At 45.1% G+C, this 27,898-nt stretch overlaps 2 protein-coding genes across 2 annotated transcripts in view; one reads left to right on the forward strand and one right to left on the reverse strand.

Moving 5' to 3' along the window:
* RAC1 (Rac family small GTPase 1) lies at nt 1–24,218 on the forward strand. Its single transcript, XM_027611399.2, has 6 exons — nt 1–252; nt 10,108–10,179; nt 13,814–13,931; nt 21,301–21,363; nt 22,126–22,285; nt 22,594–24,218. The coding sequence occupies exons 1-6, from the start codon at nt 218–220 to the stop codon at nt 22,722–22,724; spliced, it is 579 nt and encodes a 192-aa protein (XP_027467200.1). The 5' UTR covers nt 1–217; the 3' UTR covers nt 22,725–24,218.
* Nucleotides 23,712–27,898, reverse strand: part of DAGLB (diacylglycerol lipase beta) — a 31,498-nt gene continuing 27,311 nt past the window's right edge. Inside the window, exon 15 of the mRNA XM_027611385.2 lies at nt 23,712–27,885. Within this exon, the coding sequence (XP_027467186.1) occupies nt 27,690–27,885 (196 nt within the window). The 3' untranslated portion in view covers nt 23,712–27,689. The remainder of the gene's footprint in view (nt 27,886–27,898) is intronic.

The following is a 27,898-nucleotide window of genomic DNA, read 5'->3' on the forward strand; positions in this document are numbered from 1 at the left end:
CCATTTCCTGTTTCTCCGCAGTTTTCCCTCAGCTTTGGGTGGTGGCCGCTTCTGGGCTCCGGCTTCCCGTCCGCGGAGGGCTAGGCGGCGTGGACAGCGGCCCCGGCACCCCGCGCCCTGCCGTCCGCAGCCGCGCGCCCGCCCGGCCGCCGCGCCTCGAGTTCGCCGTTTCTCGCGTCAGCGCCCGGCCGCCGCCGCGGCCCAGCGAGCGGCCCAGATGCAGGCCATCAAGTGTGTGGTGGTGGGAGACGGGTGAGTGCGCGGGCCGGGAGCCGGGGCGGGGGCCGGGAGCCGGGGCGGGCTCGCGCGGGCCGGGAGCCGGCCCCTCAGCGGCGCGGGGCGTGGGGCGCGGGCCGCCACTCACTCGCTCCGGGACCGGACGGCACGGGCCTGGTTCCGGCTTTTTTTTTTTTTTTTTTTCTTCTTCTTCTTTTCTTTTTAAAATTTTTGGTGGGGGAGGGAGTGGCCGGCCGGCGGCCGAAGGGAAAAGTGAACTCCACCCTCCCGCCTTCTTTCGGGCCAGCCGCGCCGCCACCCTCGCTCGTCGGCCCCTACCTCGGTGGGCTTGCAGTTGCCTTTCGTAAAAAAAAAAAAAAAAAAAAAAAAGGACCCTTTCTGGGCTTTTACATCAATCTCTCGAGCCCGGTTAGGAGCTTCGTGTGTCCCGGCGGTCGGGTCGACAGGACTGGACGAATATTTGCCTGAGCTGGTTTGGTGACCGTAAACTGATTGACCACGGGGTATCTTCCGTTGTATTTCGCCGCTTTAAAACAAAACAAAACAAAACAAAAAAATTGGAGGGGTGTGTGTGTGTGTGTGTGTGAGATAATTTTTGCTCTTTCCGTGGAGAAACTTTTGAGATCCGGGCTGCGAGGAGCTGGGTTGTGATTAAGACTGTTCTTTTCTCTGAAAGTGGTGCGGTCATAAAAAAAAAAAAAAAAAAAAAAAAAAAAAAAGAAAGAAATTGGCTTTCGCTTCTTGCATTAGGTATGGGATGTAGCAGAACAGGCTCCCTGAGCGGAGCTGCCCTGTGACTCAAGGCATTTCTTTTCATTACTGTCTGTGGTGGTTACAGGCCCTAGAGGAAGACAAGACTTGGCTTATGCAGTTTTTTTCTCCCGTGGAAACAAGAATCTCAGTGTAATCCGAGCAGAATTGTGTGTCTCAGCAGTGCGCGAGGAGTGTTGAGTGTTAAACAAGGAAGCTCCGAGGATTTCTATCAGTTTCATCAAACTCAGGATGCAGTTGGTACATTTTTCAGGTCCTGGAAAGTCGAAGGAAGAGTTCTGGCGTCGCTCTTCCTTTTGATTAATAGTCCCCAAAGTTGTCATTAGAACTGGTGTGGCCTTTATGCCTCCCAGGTTGTGAATTAGCTTGTTTAGATGGTCGTAAGTTAGACATTCGAAATTGTTTCTACAGCTAATTCAGACGCAAGGACAGTTGAGCTGATTTTTAAAAGATGCCCATCTGTGTGATCTGTCAGGATCAGCGTGTGAAACATTAACACTTAATGGTTCTGTGTGTATAGCTAAAAATGAAAACTTCACCTTTTTAGGAATATGTATGGTTTTTTTTTTTTTTTTTTACACCCCCCCCCTTTTTTTCTTAAACCCTTCAAAAGAAAGCTTTACTTTCATTTGGGGTAAAAAATATTCAGCTAATTAGTTTAGTAGGGAAATGAGTAAATTGGTTAAACGACATTTGATCCTTTTGTGTAATGAGTTAACTAAACGTGTATCATATTGTTTTAGGAACACTGAATTTACTTTAAAAATTAAAAATACTTAAAGAGTATGAAATAATACTGTTTTTTTAGCCAAACTGCTGATAATTCAATATCTAACTGTAGTATGTAATATTTTTTTTAAAGATTGTATTTATTTATTCATGAGGGACAGAGGGAGAGAGAGAGAGAAGCAGAGGGAGAAGCAGGCTCCCAAGGAGCAGGGAGCCCGATGCGGGACTCGATCCTAGGACTCCAGGATCATGACCTGAGCCGAAGGCAGTCGCTTAACCAACTGAGCCACCCAGGCGCCCGACCTCTATTTGTATTAGCTTGTTTATCTAGTTACCTACTTGTTGAATGCCTACTGTGGGATCTGGATCCCTCCTTCAAATCCCCACCCCACTGCCTAGGGGGAATCCCTGGGCAAATCATCCCCCAGGACAAGGGGCCTCAAGTTGAAGTTGTGAGGATTAAACAAGATGGTGGATACTAACTGCCTCCCCGGTGCTTGGCCCCAGCTGAGTAAGTGCCTACAGCCAGTCTTATTGGTGCTGTTTCTCTTACTCTCAGGCACTGCTGGGCTCTGTGAGGGGAGTGCAAGGCATAAAACACAATTCGTGGCTTTAAGTTTTCAGCTTTTTTTGTACTGGATTTGACGTTGTTGTAGACTGGGGCTAAGCCCTGTTAGAAGTGGAATAAACAATTTAAGCTCTATTTTTTAAATATTTGTTCGTTTATTTAAGTAATCTCTACACCCAATGTGGGGCTCAAACTCATGACCCTGAGATCAAGAGTCGCATGTTTCTCTGACTGAGCCAGCCAGGTATGCCCTCTTTTACTTTCTTTTTTTAATTTTAATTTTATTTTTTTAAGTAGGCTCCGTGGCCAGCGTGGGGCTTGAATTCATGACCCTGAGATCAAGACCTGAGCTGAAATCCAAGATTCGGATGCTTAACCGACCAAGCCACCCAGGCGCCCCCTCTATTCCTTTAGGGGACTACGTATAGCAGACATCATTACTTCAGTGAAAAATTTAGATACATAATATTCCATACCAAAAATATTTTTCTGCTTTTACCCAAACAAAGCATGCCTGATGGTATAACTGGAACGTTCTTTTATTCAAAAATTGTTAAAGCCATAAATGTGGCTCTAAATTTTGTGGGGCAAAGAACTCAGTGCTATGGAATTTGAGGCAATTAAGGGCAGTTTAAGCAATAAAGGCAAATTGATTGAAGTTGCACAAATTCCAAGCTCCCTTATCTAAAATACATTCTTGGAAAGTATGGTTAAAAGCTATGTTACAATCATATAAGTAGGATCAGTTAGCCTATATTCTTCTTACGGATTTTTTCCTAAATTGCAATTCAGTTGCCATTGAGTATAAAATATGAAATGAAATTTTGATACTTTTTAATTCTGCAAATCCTTCTGTTGGTCCTAATTCTGTTAGTCCTTCTTGAACACAGGGTCTGTCACTTTTATTTGGGGGATCTCTGCCCCCAAGAATTTCTCCTAGCTTTACTTAGGTAAGACAGCATCTCACGTTCAGGTATTTCTAAACCATTTTTTTTTTTTAAGATTTTATTTATTTGACAGAGAGACACAGCGAGAGACGGAACACAAGCAGGGGGAGTGGGAGAGGGAGAAGCAGGCTTCCCGCCGAGCAGGGGGCCCGATGCGGGGCTCGATCCCAGGACCCTGGGACCATGACCGGGGCCGAAGGCAGACGCTTAACGACTGAGCCACCCAAGGCGCCCCATTTCTAAACCATTTTTAATAGTGTTGTTTTGACTTTGGTTGACCAGAAGGCTGGGAGTGAGTGACTTGAGCCCTCCAACATTCACTCCAGATTGGACTAGTGGTCTCTTCAGCCCAATGTCTAATTTAGACGTTGCTGTCCAGGAATTTTTTTAGTTGAGTGTGAAAAATACCTTCCGTGATGATGTAGGATTCCTTTTTAGGAATGTACACTACTTACTCCCCACTCACGTCCATTGAATAATCAGTGAAGGTATGATCCATGAATTTAAGTGCTTCATGAAATGTCTTTGTGTATTTTTGTCTTGAGGCATGGGGTTCCATATTTTTGACCTGTTGTAAAGATGTTTGAATTCTGCACTGGCTTCTAAATTTGGGTTTGTTATTTGACTCTGATCTTGGTGGTTAAAATTATACTTAATGTCTTTTTTTTTTTTTAAGGAATCCTATTGTTTTTATTTTTTGTTTTTTGAAGATTTTATTTATTTTTGACAGAGAGCACAAGCAGGGGGAACAGCAGAGAGAGAGGGAGAAGCAGACTCCCCGCTGAGCAGGGAGTCCGATGCGGGGCTCGATCCCAGGACCCTGAGATCATGACCTGAGCCGAAGGCAGACGCTTAACGACTGAGCCACCCAGGCGCCCCAATGTCCTTTTTTTTAAACTTTAAAATGATAATCCCAGTAAAAGTTTGAGGTTGGGTTCCGTACAGGAGTATCAGTAGTTTTTAGAAATCTTAAAGCCGCTTTTTATAATCTTTTGCATTAATCATTGAATGTATTAGTACTTACTACTTTTTTTTCACCTCAGCATCACCCACCAGGTAGTTCTTGTCATTTTAGTCTTACTAAAAAGGATATGTTTTACCAGGAATCCTGCTACCAAGGCAGTTACCACATGTCATCAGAGGACGATTTTTCCTGCCACATCTTAATATGAAAAGTTTCACACATACAGAAAAGTTGAAAGAACTGTGCAATGAACACCTTCCAGTTAGATTTCATAATCAATATTTTGCTCTATTTCTGTATCCCATATCTTCCCATTATCAGGGGTTTTTTAAGATTTTATTCATTTGAGGGGCGCCTGGATGGCTCAGTCATTAAGCGTCTGCCTTCGGCTCAGGTGATGATCCTGGGGTCCTGGGATCGAGCCCCGCATTGGGCTCCCTGCTCTGTGGGAAGCCTGCTTCTCCCTCTCCCACTCCCCTTGCTTGTGTTCCCTCTCTCACTGTGTCTCTCTCTCTCAAATAAATAAAATCTTTAAAAAAATTTTATTCATTTGACAGAGGAAGGGAGAGCACATACAGGGGGAGTGGCAGACAGGGAGAGGGAGAAGCGGACTCCCTGCTGAGCAAGGAGCCACGCAGAACTCAATCCCAGGACCCTGGTATCATGACCTGAGCCGAAGGCAGACACTTAACCGACTGAGCCACCCAGGTGCCCCTATCGGGATATTTTAAGAGGATTTGATTTTGAGGGAGAATGAGGGTGATAAGTAGATAAAAATTCTTGTTTTTGAACTCTGTCTTCTGCATATCCAAATATCAAGTACTCCAGGGTTAGACTTGGTGGTTCTAGAAGGCAGGGGTCTATAGACTGAAGGCTACTTCAGAATTGAACTCTTAGAGATAGCATCTTCAGCTTTGGGGGTTTTTGAAACTACATGGGTTTTTTAATTTTTTTGAAGCCTACAATGGTGATAATAGTTTTCTGTAAGTTGGTTGTGGTGTCCCTTGTTAGTGACAGAATATCAGATTAGAGTTTGTGGTTCTGTAGCACTAAACTACTCTGTTCATTTTCTAAATTTATTCTCTGCATGGTTATGCATTTACTGAAGGCCTACTGTTGGAGAGTTCCCAAACCCCATTTCACAGGGCAAATTGAGGACTTTCATTCAGGGTCTTTCATTTATGCAGTAAACATAAATACATATTTGGGGCGCCTGGGTGGCTCAGTTGGTTAAGCGACTGCCTTCGGCTCAGGATATGATCCTGGAATCCCTGGGTAGAGTCCCACATCGGGCCCCCTGCTCAGTAGGGAGTCTGCTTCTCCCTCTGACCCTCCCCCCTCTCATGTGCCCTCTCTCTCTCATTCTCTCTCTTTTAAATGAATAAATAAATCTTTAAAAAAAACATAAATACATATTTAATACATGTAATTCACATTTCAGTACATTCTATTAATTGATTTTTTTTTTTAAAGATTTTATTTATTTGACAGCGAGAGAGGGAACACAAGCCGGGGCAGTGGGAGAGGGAGAAGCAGGCTTCCTGCCGAGCAGGGAGCCCGATGTGGGACTCGATCCCAGGACCCTGGGATCATGACCTGAGCCGAAGGCAGACGCATAACGACTGAGCCACCTAGGTGCCCCTAAAGATTTTATTTTTAAGTAATCTCTATACCCAGCTTAGGCTCAAACTGACACCCCTGAGATCAAGAGTCAAATCAGTCAGGCACCCCTCCTTTACTTTTCTAACATGAGGAAGTTGCCAGTTTTCCAGATTTATTGATTGTATGTGCTTTTTTTTTTTTTTTAAGATTTTGTTTGTTTGACAGACACAGAGAGAGGGAACACAAGCAGGGGGAGTGGGAGAGGGAGAGGCAGGCTTCCCGCGTAGCAGGGAGCCCAATGCGGGGCTCTGTCCCAGGACCCTGGAACCATGACCTGAGCCGAAGGCAGACGCTTAACGACTGAGTCACCCAGGGCACCCTATTGTATGTGCTTTTAAAGTTTTGGTTTATAGATTTTGGTAATATTGAAATCTACCCTCCAAATTTTAAAAGTTTCCTTAAAGTTCTCCTAATGGAAAAGCAAAGAACATAATAGGAACATAAATTATTGGCTTTAATCTTGGTTATTTCTACAAGATAGAGCAGGACAGGCAGATAGGCTAAAAAAATGTGCTCATGTGAACTTTCTTCCAGTAGACTCATGTTCATTTTTTTAACGTTGTGGCAGCCTTCAAAGATTAAAAAGAGGTTGAACTGAGCAGTTAAGTATATATATAAGTTGGAAACTCCAAAGCAGATAGTAACTTCCAGCGATTCTGCTGCAGCCTCAGGCAAGGCTGTGACCAGATGTGGCTTCCATTCTCCGCGTGAGGAGCTCTGGCTGCCTGAGCCTGTGTGTGTTGACTTTGGCCTCTAGAGTTAGTTTGTGGAGTGTGTTTAAAAGGAGTGAATAAGTAACACTAATGGGAGGTAAATAACCATTTCCTTTTTCTTTTCATCTTTTCTTAAAAACTAAGTAAATATTTAAGTCAAAGGTTGGATGTGTACTTAATTAAAAAGACAGAATTTTGGGGCATCTGGGTGGCTCAGTCGGTGAAGCATCAGACTCTTGATCTCAGGGTCAAGCCGCACATTGGGCTTCATACTGGGTGTGGAGCCTGCTTAAAAAAAATAAAATAAAAAGTCAGAATTTTATAATTTAATAATTTCTTACAGAACTTAGATTTATAGCAAATACTGTAATGATTGTTAAAAAAATTTCAGTCAGTGTCAGGTTATGCCAGTACCTTGAATTCCTTTATAGTTAAACCTTTCAAAAGATGATGCGTCAGCTAAAGATGAAGTTTCAGGAAAAAAGTTTTAGAGCATTTTAAAACAGAGTTGGTCATATTTTTTTTTTTTAATTTTTTTAAGATTTTATTTATTTGAGAGAGAGAGAGCGCGCGCGCATGAGAGTGCGGAAGGTCAGAGGGAGAAGCAGACTCCCCGCCGAGCAGGGAGCCCGATGCGGGACTCGATCCCGGGACTCCAGGATCCTGACCTGAGCCGAAGGCAGTCGCTTAACCGAGCCACCCAGGCGCCCCCAAAAAAAACAGAGTTGGTCATATTTTTAAGTAATGGCTTTGTTCTTCATACATATGGAAGAGATTTAGGGAAGTGCTACTATGACGTTTTAACATAACCATTAAAACCTTCATAGCTGCTTATTCTTGACATTAAGAGGCAATAAGTATTTTTTTAAAGATTTATTTGAGAGAGAGAATAAGGGATAGCACGAGAGGGAAGAGGGTCAGAGGGAGAAGCAGACTCCCCGCTGAGCCGGGAGCCCGATGTGGGACTCGATCCCGGGACTCCAGGATCATGACCTGAGCCGAAGGCAGTCGCTTAACCAACTGAGCCACCCAAGCGCCCAAGAGGTAATAAGTATTAACATTTTTACACACTTGTAATTTGGAAAGAGGTTCACTGATGATGGCTTTAACTCTACTCTCCTCCCTCAGCTACCACATCCAACCCATGGCTGAGCTGTCTTGTTCTGCCTTGTGCCTAGGAAGCTCTTGAAATGGCCCACTTCTCTTCACCCTGAAGCCCCCTCGTTGGTTCACACCACTCTGCTTTTCCTGCCTCCAGTCCCAGCTTCCTTCCTCTGTCCTCTTTCCACACTCAGTCAGAGGCTGCTTCTAAAAATGCAAATTTAATGGTTTCTCGGCAACTAAAAATCTTCTGGGACTTCCCGAGTAGGATCAAGTCCCATACCCTTAACAAGAAGAGATGACAATTTCCTCATTTTCTTTTGCTGCTTCCCCCTTCTTTGTTCTTCAGGTATACTGGGCTTCCCCATAAATGCTGTTGTTTTGCCTGGAATGTTCCTTCTGTCATGGCCCCACTCTTCTAAGTTTCAGTATACATTGCAGCCTCCTCTGTGGGCCTCCCAAGACTAGGTTAGATCCCTTTGCCGTACATTTCCAGAGCATCTTTTTTTTTTTTAAAGATTTTATTTATTTATTTGAGAGAGAGAGCACGAGAGAGAAAGCGCACCAGAAGAAGCAGCCTCTCAGCTGAGCAGGGAGCCCGACGTGAGGCTCGATCCTGGGACTCCAGGATCATGACCTGAGTCGAAGGCAGCCGCTTAACTGACCTGAGCCACCCAGGTGCCCCTCCAGAGCATTTTTAATACACTTATCACACCTATAATTTTATGTAATGACAGCATTCTTCATTTTTTACTTTAATAACCTCACGGATTCCATGAGGTCTTGTTCACTGCAATATCTTCAGCACCTACTATTCTTCCTTGCATAGCATACACTTTGTTGGTATAGATTGAAATAGAATTAATGCCTTCAGTAGTTTTGTGATGGAGTTGGTAGTCTTGCATCCATTTTACAGTTGTGAAAACTGAGTCATAAGGAAGTTGAAACTTACTAACAATTCCAGCCAATAAGTGATAAAGTGTCTCTGGGTCTCAAATCCAGGGTAACAACTGCAGATCTTAGCCTCCTGCTCACAGGGGTTTGACATTGTAAGCTTTTAACAAAACGTTTGGCCAGTGAGTCATTTTGTTTAGAAAGCCTTTAGGAGTTGGAAGCTACTTCCTGATGATGTAATGTTTGACTCCGTGAGGTCTTTGGGGGTGGGGGAGTTCCAACTTTTAAGCCCTTAATAATGTTATGAGTAAAACAAGTATTGGCAAGACTGGATGGGCCTGTAATCTCTCTTAGCTGAGAGGTTTTTGCCTTCAGCTAAGAGTGCTACAAAAATAGCAAAGCACTTAACTTCTTTATTGTGAATCCTAATTCATAGTAGTTGAGATTGAATAACAAAACCTTACAGCTCAGAACTTGATTGTGTGATAAACATGACCTTGGTAAGGCAAGAGAAGACAGCAGGAGATGGGCTCGTTTAGGGAGCGCATTTAGTGAATCCTTAAGCCAGGGACACAGGCTTTCAGAAGCCCTTGAAGTCACCATAAGAATGTAAAATTTGGAAACCATTTTTTGGCTAAGGGTGCAGTGATCTTAATTTGTAGTGGATATTCTCATGAAAAAACATTTCAAGCAGTTGGGAGACTTTGAACCACCACTCTGATCTCTGCCTGATGGTACACTGTACCCACTACCAGTTGTGCAGGAAGCCCTTCTGTCTCTGGAGGATTTCTACACGATTCTTTTAAAGACTTTCTCCTCTTTGCAGCTGCTTGGAAGTTTATGCCAGCATCCCTGAGCCATTAATTAATTGTCTGGAATATATTGTTTTAGTTGCTCTAAAAGCTTATGGTGGTATGTGAGGATGGGGGTTGGGGAGGTGGCAAATGAATACAGATGAATTAAAGCGAGTTCTGTGTGGCTCTTTGTGGTTCACAGTTTGTGTCGTGGTTAGTGACTAAGCACTCTATTAAGAGAACAGTCATTACTGATGCCAGAGGGAAGGCTTTAAAAGGTGGTGGGTTTGAACTACCACTCTGAGGCAGCAAAATATATTACTTAGCAGCCAAGTGGAAGTTGTAGAGGAAGGCTGTGTTCCAAAATGATTTGAGGATAGAATTGAAGGTTCTTGGATGAAAGACTGGTACAGATGTTCACAGAAGAGACTTTCAATTTAAAAATCTTGTTCCTCTTCAACCTGGCTTATTAAACAGCTGTTTCTGACCATGAATGCTAATGCTGTACACCTAAACAGAACGTGAAGCCTCCTTTTTGAGAAATTCGAGTGTGTTTACTATAAATTTCAGGATAAAAATGTGTAGTGTTTAACTAAAAGATTATAGAAACCGTTCAATGCTAAGTACTTGGTGTATACTCCTTGATTTTTCTATAAATTTAACAGAATAATGAAAGGATTACATTCATGTTGACTGAGCAACTTACACCATTTTTTTCTCTCTCTAGAGCTGTAGGTAAAACTTGCCTACTGATCAGTTACACAACCAATGCATTTCCTGGAGAGTACATCCCCACTGTGTAAGTATCCAGTTAAACTGGGAATTAACTTGTCTGTGATGTGTTTTTTTTTTTTTTTTTTACCTTTGACCATTGTTTTCGCTATAAAGGCATTCTTAATTTGTGCATGAACAGAACTAATTAATTTTCCATCCAAACATTCACCAAAGTCTAATTATAAGGTATTTGGGCTTTTTTAAAAATAATCTAATGTAAAGTTTCTATATTGTGACAAAACACACAGCTTTCCTAATTGGTTTGTAGACATTCAGGAAACAAAGTTAACTAACTGAAGTATGAAGACTGGATAATAGAAGAGTCTCAGATAAATTTGGCTCTCTGGGCTGTGTGTGTGAAGGATCAAAGAACTGGAACATGAAATATGCTGTTACATTGTAATTGGCCTTTTCTGGCAAGGAATCTGATGGTTGCTTGTCACTGTTGAGTTATCAGGCTGTTGAAATGAAACCAGGGTGTGTGTTGGGGGCAGTTATGGGAGGACAGAATTGGCTACTGAGCTGCTTAAACCCTCTTGGCAGCAGAATTGAGTGGAGATGGAAAAGTGCTTTTCTGATGATGGGGTACTAGGGAGCCCCATGTAGCCGAGCCTCATAACGTATCGCCCTGTAGCCATGGTGTCAGTTCTGTCTTGACGGCTGCCATGCTGGTGGAGAGGGAACAGCACAGGTCCCACCTGTGCTGACCTCGTCAAGCACAGCACTGTATGCTGCAGAGGTCTCCACAGTTGTGTAGAAATGGGATCATACTGTCCATGTTCTGGTCTTATGGTGGGGACTTTCCTAATCTACACATAGGGTAGAGTTAAATCATTGTCAGTTGTCAGTGACTTTGAACTACAATACCTGGAACACCACTGGTCGTTAGGTCTTTTTTTTTTTTTCCTGTGTTAAAAACATCATTGCACATGTCTTATTGCACATGTGATTGATTTTTAGAAGTGGAAGTGTGCCAAGTCAACAGGGAATGGATATTTAAATTTTTGATAGATACTACCCAACTGCTGCCAAAAAGGCTGTCACTTGGACCAGCTGTGACTGAAGTGGCCCCCTCAACTTAGACCATGGGCAACAGGTGTTAAAAGTTACCTTTTCATTTGCATTTCTGATCATCAATGAGGTTAAGGTCCCATGAATGTTCACTGTCCATTTGCAGTCTTCTGTGAACGGCCTGTGGAAATCCCTTGCTTGTTTTTCTACAGAAATTTTTTTTTACTGGTGGGACTTTTGTACATAAGGAATATTAACCCCTTTGTCTCATTTGTCTGTGAACTTTGTTATATGGGGTCTTTTGCCATAAAGAAGTTTGGCATTTTTATGTAAATATGCCACTCTGCCTTCATGGAGTTTTAAGTCTTACTTAGGAAGACCATTCCTACTTCAGTGATACAAAAATATCCTCTAGTAGTTTTTCTAGATTTTTGTGGCTAAAGTTTAAATTTGTTTAGATTTGATTTTTTTTTTTTTTTTTTTTTGGTATAGTAGGACACAGGCATCTGATTCTTTTTTCCAAGATGGAAAAAAGTCATGATACTGTTTACTGAATAATTTTTCCTTTTCTCACGGAAACAGAATTGCAAAACATGAGGCTTTTTTACGAAATCTAGTTGACATTCCGTTCTGTAAGCTACATTGCAGGCTTACTCAGACCATGATTTTGCTGTTGCAGTGTAGCAAGACCCTAAGTTTTAGTGTTGAGAGTATGTGAAAATGAATTCTGAATTTTATCTTACGGGCTGATGTATTGTGTCCTGTTTGGTACTTGCCCAGGTTTGAATTGCAATGCCAGATTTTCGTTTTAATGAAGTGCTTGGTGGTACTTTAATAATTTTTTTTTTAAATTTTATTTATTTGAGAGAGAGAGCGTGAGGCAGTGCATGAGTGGGGGGTAGGGGCAGAGGGAGAAGCAGATTCCCCTCTGAGCAGGAAGTCCAACTCCAGGCTCAATCCCAGGACCCCGGGATCATGATATGAGCCCAAGGCAGACACTTAACCAACTGAGCACCCAAGCGCCCCACCCCTTTTTGTTTTATTTATTTATTTAAAAAGATTTTATTTATTTATTTGAGAGAGAGAATGAGAGATAGAAAGCATGAGAGGGAAGAGGGTCAGAGGGAGAGGCAGACTCCCTGCCAAGCAGGGAGCCTGATGCGGGGCTCGATCCCGGGACTCCAGGATCATGACCTGAGCCGAAGGCAGTCGCTTAACCAACTGAGCCACCCAGGCGCCCACCCCTTTTTGTTTTAATGTCCACCTTATTTTCTGCCCATCAGACAGGCTTTTCTGGACTGTCTCTTCTTACCAGTAACTACTTTTTGTGTAGCAACTTTAAGTTAATTTATGTGTGTAATTCGGTACACTCACTCTGGAAACGTTGTACTATAGCTTTTCAAATTAGGTTTGCTCTTTGTTACCATGTCCCTTTGGTTGCAGGCCTGGATGACCAGGGCTTGGTTAATTTCACCCTATACTCAGTGCGGGTGTTCTGGAACACTCGGTGTGGCCTGTGTGCCACCTTATTGAAGATGAGTCCGATACGTACACAAAAAAGTCAAGTGGGGTTTGAAAGCGGGACTAATTTTATACTTTATTTCTTCCTGGGGAGAAAAATTCTTTTCTTTCTTCCTTCCTTCCTTCCTTCCTTTCCTTCCTTTCCTTCCTTCCTTTCTTTCTTTCTTTCTTTTCTTTTTTTATTATTCATTTGAGAGAGAGACAGAGAGCGCATGAGCAGGGAGAGAGGCAGAGGGAGAAGCAGGCTCCCTGCTGAGCCAGGAGCCTGATGTGGGGCTCGATCCCAGGACCCTGGGATCATGACCTGAGCCGAAGCCAGACGCTTAAACATCTGAGCCACTCAGGTGCCCCTCTTTCTTTCTTTTTTAATTGACTAATTATGTATTTTTATTGGACAGAAAGAGAGCATAAGCAGGGGAATGGACCGAGTGAGAAGCAGACTCCCCACTGAGCAGGGAGCCTGATGCAGGGCTCCATCCCAGGACCTGGAGATCGTGACCTGAGCCAAAGGCAGACACTTAACCAGTTTAAATTTATGTATGTATGTATGTATGAATGTAAAAGATTTATTTATTTGACAGAGACACAGAGAGAGAGGAAACATAAACAGGGGGAATGGGAGAGGGAGAAGCAGGCTTCCCGTCGAGCAGGGAGCCCGATGCGGGACTCGATCCCAGAACCCTGGGATCATGACCTGAGCCCAAGGCAGACGCTTAACGACTGAGCCACCCAGGCGCCCCCCAGTTTAAATTTAAATAAGCTAAAAACTGAGCCACCCAGGCACCCCATGGGAGAAAAATCTTAATGTTCTCTTTATTAAAAGCAAAGGTTTTCTATTGCTGACAGTAATTTGTTTCAGTTAAATGTAATAGCTTGTCCTTTGTTTCTCGGGCATGTTTCTTCAGGTGCATGTTTTTCTCCTTACACTGCAGCCGGTTTTCCCTCCACTTCTTAGGTCCTCAGTCTCCTCATGCCTGCGTGCTGGTGCATCTGCTGCCCTGGAAGCCTCCAGGCCACTCCTGGCCTTGGCACACCTCTGGGACCCTCACCACGACAGTAACTCAAGCCCCCAATCTGTGCTTAATGTTCTGGAGCTGCGGACTGACTGTTTTCTCTCCACTCTACAGCTTTGACAACTACTCTGCCAATGTTATGGTAGATGGAAAACCGGTGAATCTGGGCTTATGGGATACAGCTGGACAAGAAGATTATGACCGATTACGTCCCTTATCCTATCCGCAAACAGTAAGGATCATGACTGATTTTTAACGTGTCCTTCGGAATGTATTATTTTGCCTGTGTAATTGGGTATTGCCTATGGGTTTGCTTATACAGTTGGCACTTGAACACACAGGTTTGATCTGCAGAGGTCCAGTTAGACCAGGACTTTTTTCCATAAATACATTACAGTACTGTAAGTATATTTCCTCTTCAAAATTTTCTTAGTAATATTTTCTCTGGCTTATTTTAGTATAAGAATGCAGTGTATTTTACACATAACATACAGAATATATATTAATAGACTGGTCATGTTATCGGTAAGGCTTCCAGTCAACAGCAAGCTGTTTATTAAAAGTTTTCAGGGAGTCACAGTAATACACGGAGTTTTGACTACATGGCAGGGGGGCAGTGGCCCTACCCTCCTGCGTTGTTCAAGGGCATAAGTAGTAGCAAGGTTAAGTTCAATAGTGAATGTCCTCCTAGATGCGGACCAAGGATTTGTTTCCTTTTTTTTTTTTTTTTTGGTAGCATTACCAGTTACTTACTGTGGTGCTATGCTTTAATTTCAGTTTCAGGACAGCCATATGAAATAGGTACCGTTTTATTCTTGCAAACCAGTTTCAACAGTAATTAGTTTCAAGGTCAGTTTGCTTTGTAACAGTTTGGTACCATAGAATCGAATCAAACAGTTAAGATTAAGGTTCTTAAAAATCAAGTTAATGACTTGTCTTTTGGGTTTAATATTATTTTTCTTAAAGATTTTATTTATTTATTTATTTATTTGAGAGAGAGAAAGAGAGAGCGAGCTTGAGAGGGGAGAGGGTCAGAGGGAGAGACAGACTCCCTGCCAAGCAGGGAGCCTGATGTGGGACTCGATCCCAGGACTCCAGGATCATGACCTGAGCTGAAGGCAGTCGCTTAACCAACTGAGCCACCCAGGCACCCAAGGTTTAATATTATTTTTCTATAAAACATGCTCATCTTTTATGGCTTTAGTACCTAAATCTCAATGTGGATTCAGGTCTTTTGTAAAGATATGTCCACTGTGTCCAGTCAGAAAAACTTCTAGATTAGTTTTGCTTCCATTTTAGACAATTAAATGATGTATATACCAAAGCGAATCAGATCTATAGCTGGTGAAAATATGCTTAGAAGCCCTTTTCTTGAAATAAGCAATTGTCTTATTTGTACCATTTGCTTATCTTGTTACATGTTTGTTCATCATTTTAAAAGTATTTTAAAGACTTTAAAGAGATTCAGGTGAGATTCAGGTGACTCACTGGTCAAAGGAATACACAGGTGACTCTGCGCTCAGTGCAGAGCCCAATGTGGGGCTCCATCTCATGACCCTGAGATCATGACCTGAGCTGAAACCAAAAGTCAGACGCTTAACCGACCAAGCCATCCAGGTGCCCCTAAACTTAGTTTGCATGTGCACAAATAGGGGAGAGGGGCACAGGGAGAGAATCTTCAAGCCGACTCCCCACTGAGTGCAGAGTCCTACGTGGGGTTCAATCTCATGATCTTGAGATCACAACCTGAGCCAAAATTAAGAGTCGGACGCTCAGGACACTCAGGACACTCTGGACTGAGCCACCCAGTTGCCCCCCCGCCCCTTTTTTCTCGTTTTAAGCTTTTGAATACAGCTTTTCTATCCAATAGTCATTGCCTTTTGTTATTTATTTCCTGCTGGAGGAATTGCCAAATACAATCTCTTTGAGCCGTGGATTTTTGTTGATTGTCCTTTAGCTGAATTATAGTAATAGTGTTAAACAAAGACCAAGACTATAAAATGGGAGGTCTGAATGAGTGATGTCTCAGTTAATCTCTCCAGCTAAAAATTAACTGTGATTAAGTTTTAAAAATCAGCTCGTAATTACCAAATGGTGTGAGGTCTTCAATTATTCTAACCCCAGTGGGTGCTTGATAATTCCAGATTTTAAGTGGATTTGCTAACCTATTGATTGGTAGAGTAGGAGTCTGCAACCCACTGGATACATCTAGAAGGGCGGGGTGTCACTTCTGAGAAATGAGAACCACCTCCTGTGACTCAAGGGGTCCAGGCAGGGTGCGGCCTTTTTCTCTGAGGGAGTCACTCACAATAAGTCAAAGGTGACTTGGCAAGATTCCCACTCTGTATGCTAGAGAACACACTAGAGAACGCGTAGATAAAATAACAGACTGAAGCAAGCCGCAGGGTATGAGGCCTGACAGCCAAGCGGGTGGGGTGTTATCCTTCTGGGGCAGGACTTAAACTATTTATGTCCCATCTGTGTAAGGTGCTATTTTCCTGTCAAATACTTGGCCGTCTAAAAGGGGATAAGGCATGATTCTTGCTCAGGTGGCTCCCGCATGTCGTGTGTAACAAACCACGCACCAGCACGGGGGGGTGTCATGGTGCTTAGAGCAAAGAGGGGAGAGCAGCCATCTGGCAGTTAAAGATGCGCCCGCTGGGGATGAGGAAGTTTTCTTGGCTCCTGGGGGGCAGGCCCCAAATGCCATCCTACCAAGAGGAGCAGGCTTGGTGGTTCCGGGCTGGCACCTTGGCAGAGGGGACGCCTTTAAACTTTGCACTAACTGAAACATGGTTTCCAGTTGTTGACTCTTTGGTCTACAGGCCTAGTTATGTGGCTCATCCATGACTGGGCTCAGACCCTCTCCCGAAGGGATCTCACCACTACTTAGGGCTTTGTGACCCAAAAACAGACATTCTATTTCCTGTGGTCATTTAACACAGCATGCTGTCCTTGTTTGTGGGGTGGCTCTGGGGAGCGGAGTTAAATCTGTGTAAGGCATTTGTTTCTACTTCTTCTCCAAAAGATAACGAACAGGTGGTACTTTTTAGTAGAAACTGTTCACATTTTTGTTTTTTTCAATTAAGTAATTCTTCAGCCTCTTCCATCCTTGAATAAGTTACCTTTATACTCTCTTTTTTTTTTTTTTTTTTTAATACTCTCTTTTTTAAAAATACCCTGAGTTCTGCACACTCATCTTCAGTGGCCTGCTCCCCGTCACGGTGTGGTCCGAGCAGTGCTCAGGCCCAGCATTGTGCATTGTGTCCGGCCCACCGTATTTGTCTTTTTGTTCCAGGATTTAGTGGTGTGAAGGGGAACCTAGGTGACTTGCCAGAGTCACAAGGCCTGAGCTCTGTGTGGGTTCTCAGAAGCTCATGGTGCCCCACCTGTCCGCTGATACACTGGGCCTCTCCTGTCCTGGGCAGCCGGGTTCCTTCTGTGTGAGCTCATCTGGAGAAAGGGCTAGACTGCTCGACATTGGTCAAAAGGAAAAACAATAGCATTTAGCTTGGCTGCTTTGATTTGCAAATGGCTTTCTACAGTTGGCTTTTACAGGATCTGTGTCCCCTGGCCAAAGGTCACTAGGAACACACCTGTGGCTAAACCAAATTGGGTTTGTCCTTGTGTCCCCAGCGAGACACACATCTTCGGGGCTCTGGGGTGTGCGATTCGGGTGAAGGCTTGAGGAGGCAGGGCTTGCTGTGGATGGGGTGCTCGCGGGAAGCAGGGTAGTTTTAGGGGTGCTCTAATCCATATCCTCTAGAAGGTGGGGATGAAGTGTGGCCAGAGCTGTGACTGGTGCAGACATAAGCACACAGTCTCGTTGGCTGGGAGAGGGGGATGTTTGGTGTTTTTAGTTTGCACGGTGACCTTTCTCTGTAGTCAGACAAGATTGTGAAGTGGTCTTCTATTTATTGCTTTACTTTTGGTCTCATTCCAGCCTGTCACAGGCTGCCTCCCAGGTGTCAGGCTGCACCTCTCTCTCCAGAGCTTGTTTTCTTAGCAGCTCCCCATGGATGCCACAGGCACAGTGTCTTTGCCCTGTTTGTATGTATACGTTCCTTTTCCTGGTTTGTAGAATGCCTGTAGTGAAAAATGTTCCAAGCCTGAAGTAAAACCAGGTGGAAGGTCTTCGGAAGAGGAGAGGAGAGAGCAACGCTGGGTAGTATGTTCAGAGCTAGGAGAGCCCAAAGTCTGCCCGCTGCCATTCTGCTAGGAGCTGACTTGTCTCTTGATGGTGCCCTCCACACATTCAGGGAAGGCAGTGGTTTTGAGTGAGAGAGAGCTGCCTTGTGATACACAGGTAATAAAGTCACTGAAGGCATGGTGGGAGCCTTTGTGGTTGGAAATGTCCTGCCAGCTTGGGGAAGGCGGCGTCCCAGCCAGAGGAAAGGTGAGCCTGTGACTCAGATGGAATAAAGAGGCTCCAGGACACACGGTGACCCCGGGAGGAAGGCTGAGCAGGCCAGGCCATGCCTGGCCCCAGTGGCCTTGTGGCGGAGGTTGGGGGTTTACCAGGATGGGCGTAAACCTGGAGATGCCGCGTAAATACTGAGCAGCACGGACTCTTTGGGGTGTTGGGTTAGAAGGCAAAGGTTGGAACGAATTGCTACTGGAAGAGATAAATATCAGAAATACAAGGCATTTTATTTTTTAATTTACTTTTATTTTTTAGAAGTGCTAGTTTGTGTTTGTTTTTGTTTTAGAGGGTGGGGAGGGGCAGAGGGGGAGAGAGAATCCTAAGCAGGCAGTGCGGGGCCTGACGTGGGGCCCGACACGGGGCTCGATCCCACGACCCTGAGATCATTACCTGAGCCACAATCGAAAGTTGGATGCTTAACTGACTGAGCCACCCAGGCGCCCCTAGAAGTATTTTTTAAAGCCATATTTTGTCTGGGGGAAGAAAGGAGAAAGGAACAGGCAGATGGCATGTTAATGTAGGACAGAAAGTGTGTTTCTTCATCAAAAAAGATGTTCTTAAAAAATGAAAGGGGTAGAACAGATGTCGTTGGAGGGTATTTTGAATTGAGGCTGCATTTTTGTAGCCGATGCCCATGAGTCTGTGTGTCACAAAGATTTGGCATCACGTCAAGGTGTCGGGGGCACAAATCTTCAAAAACAGCTCATAGATTAAACCCAGATAGTTACAGCAATTTTAAATATTCTCACAATTGCAGATCACAGAAGCTTGAGTGAGGTGAAATTAAAATAATTTTTTTGTCCGATTGTCTCTTAAAAGAATTGTAGGTTTTAATGTTGCTTGAAGAGCAAGTCTTTCGATTTTTGTTGGAACAAAGAAAGGAATTGAAAGCACTGTGGTAAACACTAGAAATGCTGTCCCTCTGGGCAGTCCCGTCCAAAGCTGGGGGGTGGGGAATGAAAGGTCTCAGTGCGTCAGTGCTGTTCACTCCAGTAACTCAGGTCCCGAAATTCAAACCGCACTCCCAGCATGTGGGGGAGGAGAGGACCAGCACGTCTGTACGGGAGACTTGCGGTGTTCAGGGCTCTCAGACCTGGCCGTGCTCCTGGGGAGCCTTTCCTCTCAGAGGCCTGTTTTTACAGACAGATGCTTTCCCATTTGCGGCGGCTTCAGCTGGACTTAGGTCTCAGAGGTTTTTGATGGAGGTCTTTGACAGGTGTGCCTGTCGCTAGTGGGTGTCAGTGACAGCCTACGGACGCACCTTCATTAAGGACGCTTCCTTCACATTTCCTGACTGGCTGTGACCTGTGTGCTTCCTCAGGCATGTCGTAGCGCCTGCTGGACAAGGAGCACTCTGTGTGCTGCCATGGGTGGGCTTGAGTGCCTCCGTCCTGCCCCTCCCCCCAGCATTGGCCTGACCTCGTGTCTTCACCATCGTTGACCTTCACAGGGTTTGATGGAGTGCTTGGTGGTGTTTGACATCATAGATGTTAGATAATCATCTGCTTTCAGATCCTTTGGGAGGGTTGAGACCGAATTCTGATGAAGAAATAATGGATTATATTGACTTTTATCTTCTTCAGTTTTTACTAAACTCAAACAAAGTTCTCATGCATTACTAGGTTGCAGAAACGTATGGTAAGGATATAACCTCCAGGGGCAAAGACAAAGCCGATTGCCGTATGTAAAACTTTCAGTCGACTTCAGTTTCAAGCTTTATCTGTTCTCTCGTTTCACTTAGTTTTCCCAGGATTTCCTATTGAGCCTCACGTTCCTTGAGTGTTCTGTATTTAATTCACTCAGGGCTGGGTTTTGCTTGACCAAATGTGCTTTCAGTAGAGCAAGGCAGTTTACCTATTAGCTTGAATTAAAGCGGTTTGTGAACTGCTTGCTCCCCTCCTGAGGGAAAGGAGGAACTATGAAGGGGCCTTTCTGGGCGGGTTGGAGATGGAGGCGTGGAGGCTCCACCCCGGAGCCTGTGCTTGAGCCGGAGTGGGACTAACCGTGGCTGCCGGGCCCTCCTCCCCCCGCTTTGGTGTCCCGGTGCAGCGGGCCTGTCTGGGGCATGGCTGTGTGGTGCTGGGGAGCTAACCCAATCTTGCTTTGAAATGACGTAATCAGGTGCCCAAATGCCATGGTGATTCTTGGACAAGCCTGTGCATGCGCCAGCATTTTTTAAATGTCATTTATAAAAAGCTGTTGTGTGGGATGTTTCTCTCCCTTTCCAGGTACAAGATATCAGCTGGATGATTGAAAGTGTTAGCTTGGGAATTGGGTACATTTCACAAAGTAGCATAGTTGCCTTTTTCCAGGAAAATGTCTTAAAAGCCTAGCATTTTAGAAACTCCTAGGCATTTTAAAATATAGGTAAATCTTTAAATTCAGCTTTTTATACAGTACAGAGTGGGACACATGGTTTCCGTTCAGTCAGAAATTCTTCCAGGTATTTACTCTGCACCGACTTTTCCTTTGAACCTCTACTTCAGCTGCAACTACCCTGTGCTGCAAGTCCTCCAGAGACCCTGCTTGGGTTTGAGAAGCTGACAGCCAGGAAGATGCCCCTCACACGCTAGACCATCCTCCTTCACGGTGGAATGTGCTCACGTAGCAAACAGCTGAGCCCCACTTTGTGCCAGGGACTCTGGTGGCAGTTCTTAAAGAAGCAGTTTAATTGCAACCCAATGGTCAACTAAACGTGTATTGAACGTGCACATGGGGAGCTTACTGAAAAGCATGCCATTGGTAAATGGTTTTAAAATAGACTCTGCTTTTGATAAACTGAGACCACATTTTACAGAAAAATCGCAGTGGTATCTTGACACTTGATTTTATCCCTATATGTAAATAGGGCCATTAAGTTCCTGGTGGGAGTTGGGAATGATGGAAAAGAAGCCTTTTGCGGGTCTGATTTGAGGCCTCCCTGGCCTCCAGTAAATTCTAGCACATTCCAGTAAATCTCCCTTCTTCTCCCAAGTAACTGGCTGCTTCATGTGCTGGCCCTGCTTTGGGAGCCTTCTGACAGAACTGAAGGGGTAACGAGGGGGTAAGCTTTAGACACAAGCTGCTGGTACATAACATGCATTTTGTCTCATGATTCATTCCCAACAGCATTTACAAAGCAAAGTGCATTTGTCATTGTAAGGCCATTTCTAAACGCCTCCCTGTTTCCTTTTTATAGGATGTATTCTTAATTTGCTTTTCTCTTGTGAGTCCTGCATCATTTGAAAATGTTCGAGCAAAGGTAAGCGGGGATGTTTTAGAGAAAGATTTTGTTACATAATGTCATTCTTGGGAGGCAAAAATACCATTTAGTGATAGGAGTTTTAATTATTTAAATTGATTTTGTAGTTCTCTTTAGGTAGCGAATCAATTTTTGAAGTATAGGACTTCGTTATGTAGAGTTCTAAAGTTTCGGGGTCTGATTCAGAAATGCTGTGTCCCTTGTTAAAATGACAAGCACTTTGGAGTCAGTCTGATGGGGTCGTCTAATAAAAGTGGCGACGATGATTTTGCACTCCTGCATCTCACACGCTTCTTAGTGAAACAAGACACGGGCAGGATGTCCTTAAGTTGTGATCAGGGATGTGTTCGGTGGGGGTCATGGTAGCAGAGCTGAGACTTCAGTCCAGGTGGAGTTGACTCTCTTCACTGGATTTAGGAAGGATTCTCGGAGATGATCTAAGAACTTGACTCATTTTACCAAAAGGTAGTTGTTTTGGGAGGGGGACCTTCACTTCTCCCCTTGCTCTTGTTGATGAGTAGGCTCGTTAGTCTTGGGAGTCCCAGCTTGCTAATTGAATGCCCACAGGTAGGCCTGTGGTTCTGGAAGGTATTGCAAGGGGGGGTGAGCAGGGCTGGAGGGCGGGGTGCCGTGTCCTGCTGAGGGCTCTGCAGGGACTAAGGTGGGGTGGCTGACACAGTTTGGCGCCCGTAGAAATGGAATTTAGGCGAATGATGTTCAGGGAGGGAGTGTGTCATGACTTTTTTCCTCTCTTGAATCTAGTGGTACCCCGAAGTGCGACACCACTGTCCCAACACCCCCATCATCTTGGTGGGGACTAAACTTGATCTCAGGGACGACAAAGACACGATCGAGAAGCTGAAGGAAAAGAAGCTGACACCCATCACCTACCCGCAGGGTCTAGCCATGGCTAAGGAGATCGGTAGGAAATCCGCATTCTCACATCTGCTTTGCACATGCTTTTATTTCTGTGGCAGAGACGAGAGTCTAGTCTGGGCAGGTAGAAAGTGAGTCTTTCTGACTCAGGCTCCTGTTGACCTCTGGGGAGCCAGCGAGGCAAGGCCCTCGGTGTGAGCCTTCAGGAGCCGGGCACAGGTCAGGGGTTGCTCTGCTGCACCCAGTGGGTCAGCAGGAGGCAGGGCCTGGGGAGCCGCTTCCCGCCCTCGTGGTGGTCAGAAGGGTGGCTCTGCACGTGGCCAGGAGGCTGTACAAGGCTGTGTTTCTCGGCAGGTGCGGTAAAATACCTGGAGTGCTCGGCACTCACGCAGCGAGGCCTCAAGACAGTGTTTGATGAAGCGATCCGAGCGGTTCTCTGTCCCCCTCCCGTCAAGAAGAGGAAGAGAAAATGCCTGCTGTTGTAAATGTCCGGGCCCGCCCCCGCCCCGTCCCCCTCGGAACCTTTGTACGCTTTGCTCAAAAATGGTGGAGCCTTCGCACTCGATGCCAAGTTTTTGTTACAGATTAGTTTTTCCATAAAACCATTTTGAACCAATCAGTAATTTTTAGGTTTTGTTTTAAGTGTAAGATTTCAAACTTTCACATTATATTAAAATTTAGGCCTAAAATGTCAAGCTTTCTTAAAGCCTTATTTTTCAAAAGCCCCTGTTCTTGCTCAGATTAAGAGTTGCCAAAATACCTTGTGAACTAAGTTGCGTTGTGCTGAGAACACTAAGCACTAAACCGTTCGAGAGCTGTGTCTTTCAGAAGAGCCGGCAGCTCAGGTTTGCCCCGCACACACTCCCACGCTCCTTTCTGGTAGGAAAGAAGCACAGCCTCCTCCCCCAGCTGCGCCAGGAGGCCATCTAACCCCGCGCCCTCCCCTAACACTGTACTGTACGTCCTCATGGAATGAGTGTAATGGCTCAACTCTTCGAACCAATCTTTTTGATTTTGTAGTGAGATTTTTTTTGAAAAGTTAATGTATTCGCTTTTGCTGAGATTTTGAACAGACCTCTTCTTCCCGTGTCCCTTCAGCGAAGTGTCCACTCCAGCTGTGGGCGCCCGGGCCAGGGGGGTGTGCAGCACGTGACGCGATCAAAGAATGAAGACAGTATTTTGACAAAATACAGAGGTTAATTTACACTACATTGTACACGTCCTAATTAAACTGAGTAAAAGTGTCACGGGTAAAATATTAAAGGTTAACTTCTGTCCAATGCAGTAAATGACGAAGGTCGGTATTATCACTGTTTAAGCTTTTCCTTTTTCTTAGACCTGCCATCCCTCCTGAAATTGGGCATTTAATTCATCTTTGAACTGGTCGTTCCCATAGTTGCTAACTTAGTGCTTTTCTTATAGAACCCATTCTTAATGAGCAATATGCCTCCTTGTATTATAAAATCTTTCTGATAATGCATTAGAAATTTTTTTTTTTGGTAGATTAGTGAAAGTGCATTTCTGCTTCCTTGTTACTTTATTCAGAGCTAATAAGCGCTTTCCTTAGTTTTCTAGTAACTAGGTGTAAAAATCATGTGTTGCAGCTTTACGGTTTTTGAAATATTTTAGATATTCTTAAACTATGAACTTTCTTAACATCACTGTCTTGCCAGATCACCAATACTGTACCCTGACTAATGCTGGCCCTCCTCTCTGCCTCACCTCCCTGGACACACGCTTCCTCTTGCTCTGCCTGACCATGTTCCCTTGGGTCTGTGAGGTTCTGTAAGCCCGTGCTTGTGCTAACGAAGTTCTGTACAACTTACCCACTGGCAAGAATATAAGGTTGGACCTCTCAACCACTAGAACATTTTTTAAATTGACAGTTGCAGGATCGTGGAGTGTTTTTACATTGATCTTTTGCTAATGCAATTAGCAGTATGTTTTGCATGTACGACTTAATAAATCCTTGAATCATATGACTGTAATACTTGAATTCTTGAGAACAACCTCCTGGGGTATGTGTTTGGTTGTCTCACCTGAAAATCTTGGGTTGTTGGAAACAATTTCTAGTGCATGTTTTTCATGCTGGGGGGACAGGGAGGGCCCCCCGGGGGGAAGCTGGAGGAGTCCGCAAGCACTGGTGCTGGGGGGCAGGTTGGGTTTTGCACCTGTCAAATGCTGGGGAGATGGTGACATCCGCACAAGGGTACGTGTGCATGCACATCTTGGGCCCAAGCTCTGGGCTGAAGAGGCAGATTTTTGGGAGGTAGGGAGGAGGCTGAGTAGGACCTTAAGATCCTTGCCAGAGCCTGAAACTGTACTATGAACTTGTCATGTTAGAATCAATTCTCTAAATTATCCTTTTTATTGCTCTGAAGATTGCTTTAGTTTTGAGCATTTTTTTTAAAGATAAATACGCAGTTTAAAGACCACGTAGTTCCAAAGGTTTGCTACAAAAACATCAGCCTTCTCCCTTCACACCCTCCCCAAAGGCAACCAATTTGAATTCTTTTAACTAATCTTTGTTATTTATCTCCATATGCCTAAGTGACATCTTTTTTTTTTTTTTTTTTTTTTACCTACTAGATCACCAGTTTGTTATTAAAGGATAGAATTCGAACAGCCCGATGGAAGAGATGCCTAGGGTCAGGTATGGGGGAGGGACACAGAGCCTCCACACCCTCTCCAGGAGCCCCCTCCCCAAATCTCCACATGTTCACCCACCTGCAAGCTGCACTCCCCACCGCGCACTCCCCCCTTTTTTTTCCCTGCAGGCTTTGTTACATAGCTGTGCCTATTAAATGACAGGCGGTTTGTTTGATTCAATCTCCAGCCCCTCTCCCCTCCCTGGGTGTCAGGCTAAGTCACTTTATTGCTGGTTGCATTTTCAGTTTTGGCTGTTACCACAGATAATCTGCATGGCAGTACCCACACCCCGCCCCCCTCCCCCGACACAAGAGAATGATTTGGGTTGGTAGTCACTATTGAGTATGTTACTGTGTGAATATTCCTAGCCGAGCCATGGAATAACAATTTGGCTGCACAAACTTCTGGTTTCTTTAGGGATAATTTGTACTTTATCTGCTTCATTTTCTGTGTGCTTAATGATTTAAGTGAACTTCCATCTGCAGTCTAAATCTCTCAAGATGATTGTATTATGTATTTCACCGATTTTTATTTTCCTAAAGTCTCAGAATCCTCTGGCCACCATTTTCCGATGTGCTGATCTTTAGTATAATCCCCACGCCTAACCTGGGGCTCGAACTCACGACCCTGAGATCAGGAGTCAAATACTCTACTGACTGAGCCAGCCGGGTGCCCGACTCCTTTTTAATTTGCTTCATCTTGAACAACAACTCCAAGAGTTTCCTGAGAAGTGTGTGGGAATCTGTTTCTCAGCCCTTGTGTCTTTGAAAAGAACTTTGTTCTCCCCTGGTCCTTTCTGGCTGGTTGGAAATTCCGGGGTGGAAATGCGTTCCCCTCAGTTTGGAAGGCAACTCCCATGGATCTTCCTTGGCCGTTGCTGTTACGTGGGGTGAACTTTTGCTGACAAGTTCTGTGGGCTTTTTTTCCCCCGTTTTGCACATCCTGGGCTGCTTTTCTCCTTTGTGCTTGGGTGGGCTCCGTCTGCCACCATGCAGCTATCTACCGCCCAGCTGCTCTGGAGGTCCACCTGTCATGCTTTTAATTTTCAGGCATTCTTTATTCTCCACTTTTCAGGCTCAGGCTCTGTTTTGTGGTTACAACACTTTCTCTGTTCCCAAGCTGTGGCCAGGTAGTTTCTCCCAGTCCCTTGTACTGCGTGTGCCCAGCAGTCATTGGCCCATGCTTAAGGTTGAGAGCCCATAAAAGCAGATTGCGGGGGCGCCTAGGGGGTGCAGGTGGTTAAGTGTCTTGACTCTTGGTTTTGGCTCAGGTCATGATCTCAGGGTCCCGGGGTCGAGCCCTTGCGTCGGGTTCCCTGCTCAGCATGGTCTGCTTGGGATTCTTTCTCCTCCCACCCCCTCCTCCTCATGCTTGCTCTCTAAAATACCTTAGTCTTAAAATTGGGTGGGGGCGAGAATGGAAACTGGGCACCATGGTGGTGTCAAGGGGTGTCCGAGAGCTCTTAGCTTTCTGCCACTAGGAATGTACAGGAATTGTGTTTAGAAACAAAACTTGTGGCAATTGGACGCCATGACATTTCAGAGTTTTTTAAATGGGCTTTTGCAGGTACTCAAGAGGCTAAGGTGGTATTGGTGTGATGGCCGAGAGGCCCCGAGGGAGGGGTCTCTAGAGGTCAGGTTGCCCTGGAGAGTCTTAGATGTCTGGCATCTTCCCTCAGTGTGAGAAGCTGAGGAGCACCATCCCCTTGCCTCCCGCCGCGCTGCTGTCCAGGGCCCCCTCCCCCACAGAGCAAACCAAGGGCCAGACTTCCTCCAGCTTTCAAGTAAGCCATCTCACTTTCACTCATCCCCTGCTCTGCTGGGGGGGGGAGGGGTCGGAGTTGTAAACCAGGGTAGTTCTGGTCTTTCCTCCTCCACTTAGGATTCTATTTACCTCTAGTCAACCAACTGTTGCTTTTCTTCTTTCCCCATCCTTGTGGGTTTATGCTTTTAAAGAGATCCACTTACTGTCATTTTCTGGCACTTCAGTGGGGTTAAATCAGATGCCCGTGTGATCTCCAACCTTTGGAGATCTCCAACCTCTTGGAGCCCAGAGCTCCAAGAAAGCTTAAGGCTGCATTTTTGCTTACAGTAGATAAAAAACTTCTTTTAAAACAGGATTGCTATACAAACTACCCAGTAAAATAGACCTTCCTGGAAAGGTCCAGTGGACGAGTACATCACTGTCCAGACACGAAGGACACGTGTGAGTGCTTTATTAACTCCCTCTGAACCCACTGGCTGGCCTCCAAGAGCCAGAACACTATGTGCAAATGAAGCAGTGAGCTTGATGTGGAGACAGTGTTCAGGGGCAGGGGTCCCAGTTCCCAGCCCGACCTCAGGGCCACCCAGGAGAAAGCCCATCTGTGCAGCCAGGAAAATCCAGTTTGCAAAATAAATTGCACAGCTGTACGCGCAGGTCAGACTCCTCTCAACAATGGTAAGACCCTGTCAGTCAGTGAAAACTGTCGGGGTGGGAAGCTGATCCATCAGGGTCTTAAACCTGGCCTTGGCTTCCCACCCTTTCCTGGGGGCAGTTCTCAGATCACCAAGGAATGGCCCTGGAGTTTCCTGGAGCTTCCCGGAGCTTCTGGCAGGAGCCCCATCCTCCGTGCTCTGTCCTGATAACTGATCGTGTTAATACTGCGATCAAAAGGACTTCCCAAATTATTCAGTGACTTTAGAAGACCATCCCATTCCTGCCGATGGACATCCAAGGTACTGGCATCACGGGAGTCACTGATCCTGTCAGTTTTAAGAAGTGTCAGTCTGTCGTCCTGGAGCAGTTTGCATGAGCCCCAGTTACACCACGTCCACATTCAAGCTGCCTCGGGCTGGGCAGAAGACGGAGCCGGCCCTGTCCGACACCACGCTGTCCAAGGCTTTCATCAGGACATGGGGCATGTGGTCTGTCAACATCTTGGGACCGATGAGTATTTTGCTGAATTGTGATTCGTGTGACCACCTGGCACTGTACTGGGCAGCAGAACGCCAAAACCTGGGAAAGACAG

This window comes from Zalophus californianus, chromosome 10 (genome assembly GCF_009762305.2).
Source record: "Zalophus californianus isolate mZalCal1 chromosome 10, mZalCal1.pri.v2, whole genome shotgun sequence".
Taxonomy (NCBI): Eukaryota; Metazoa; Chordata; class Mammalia; order Carnivora; family Otariidae; genus Zalophus; species Zalophus californianus.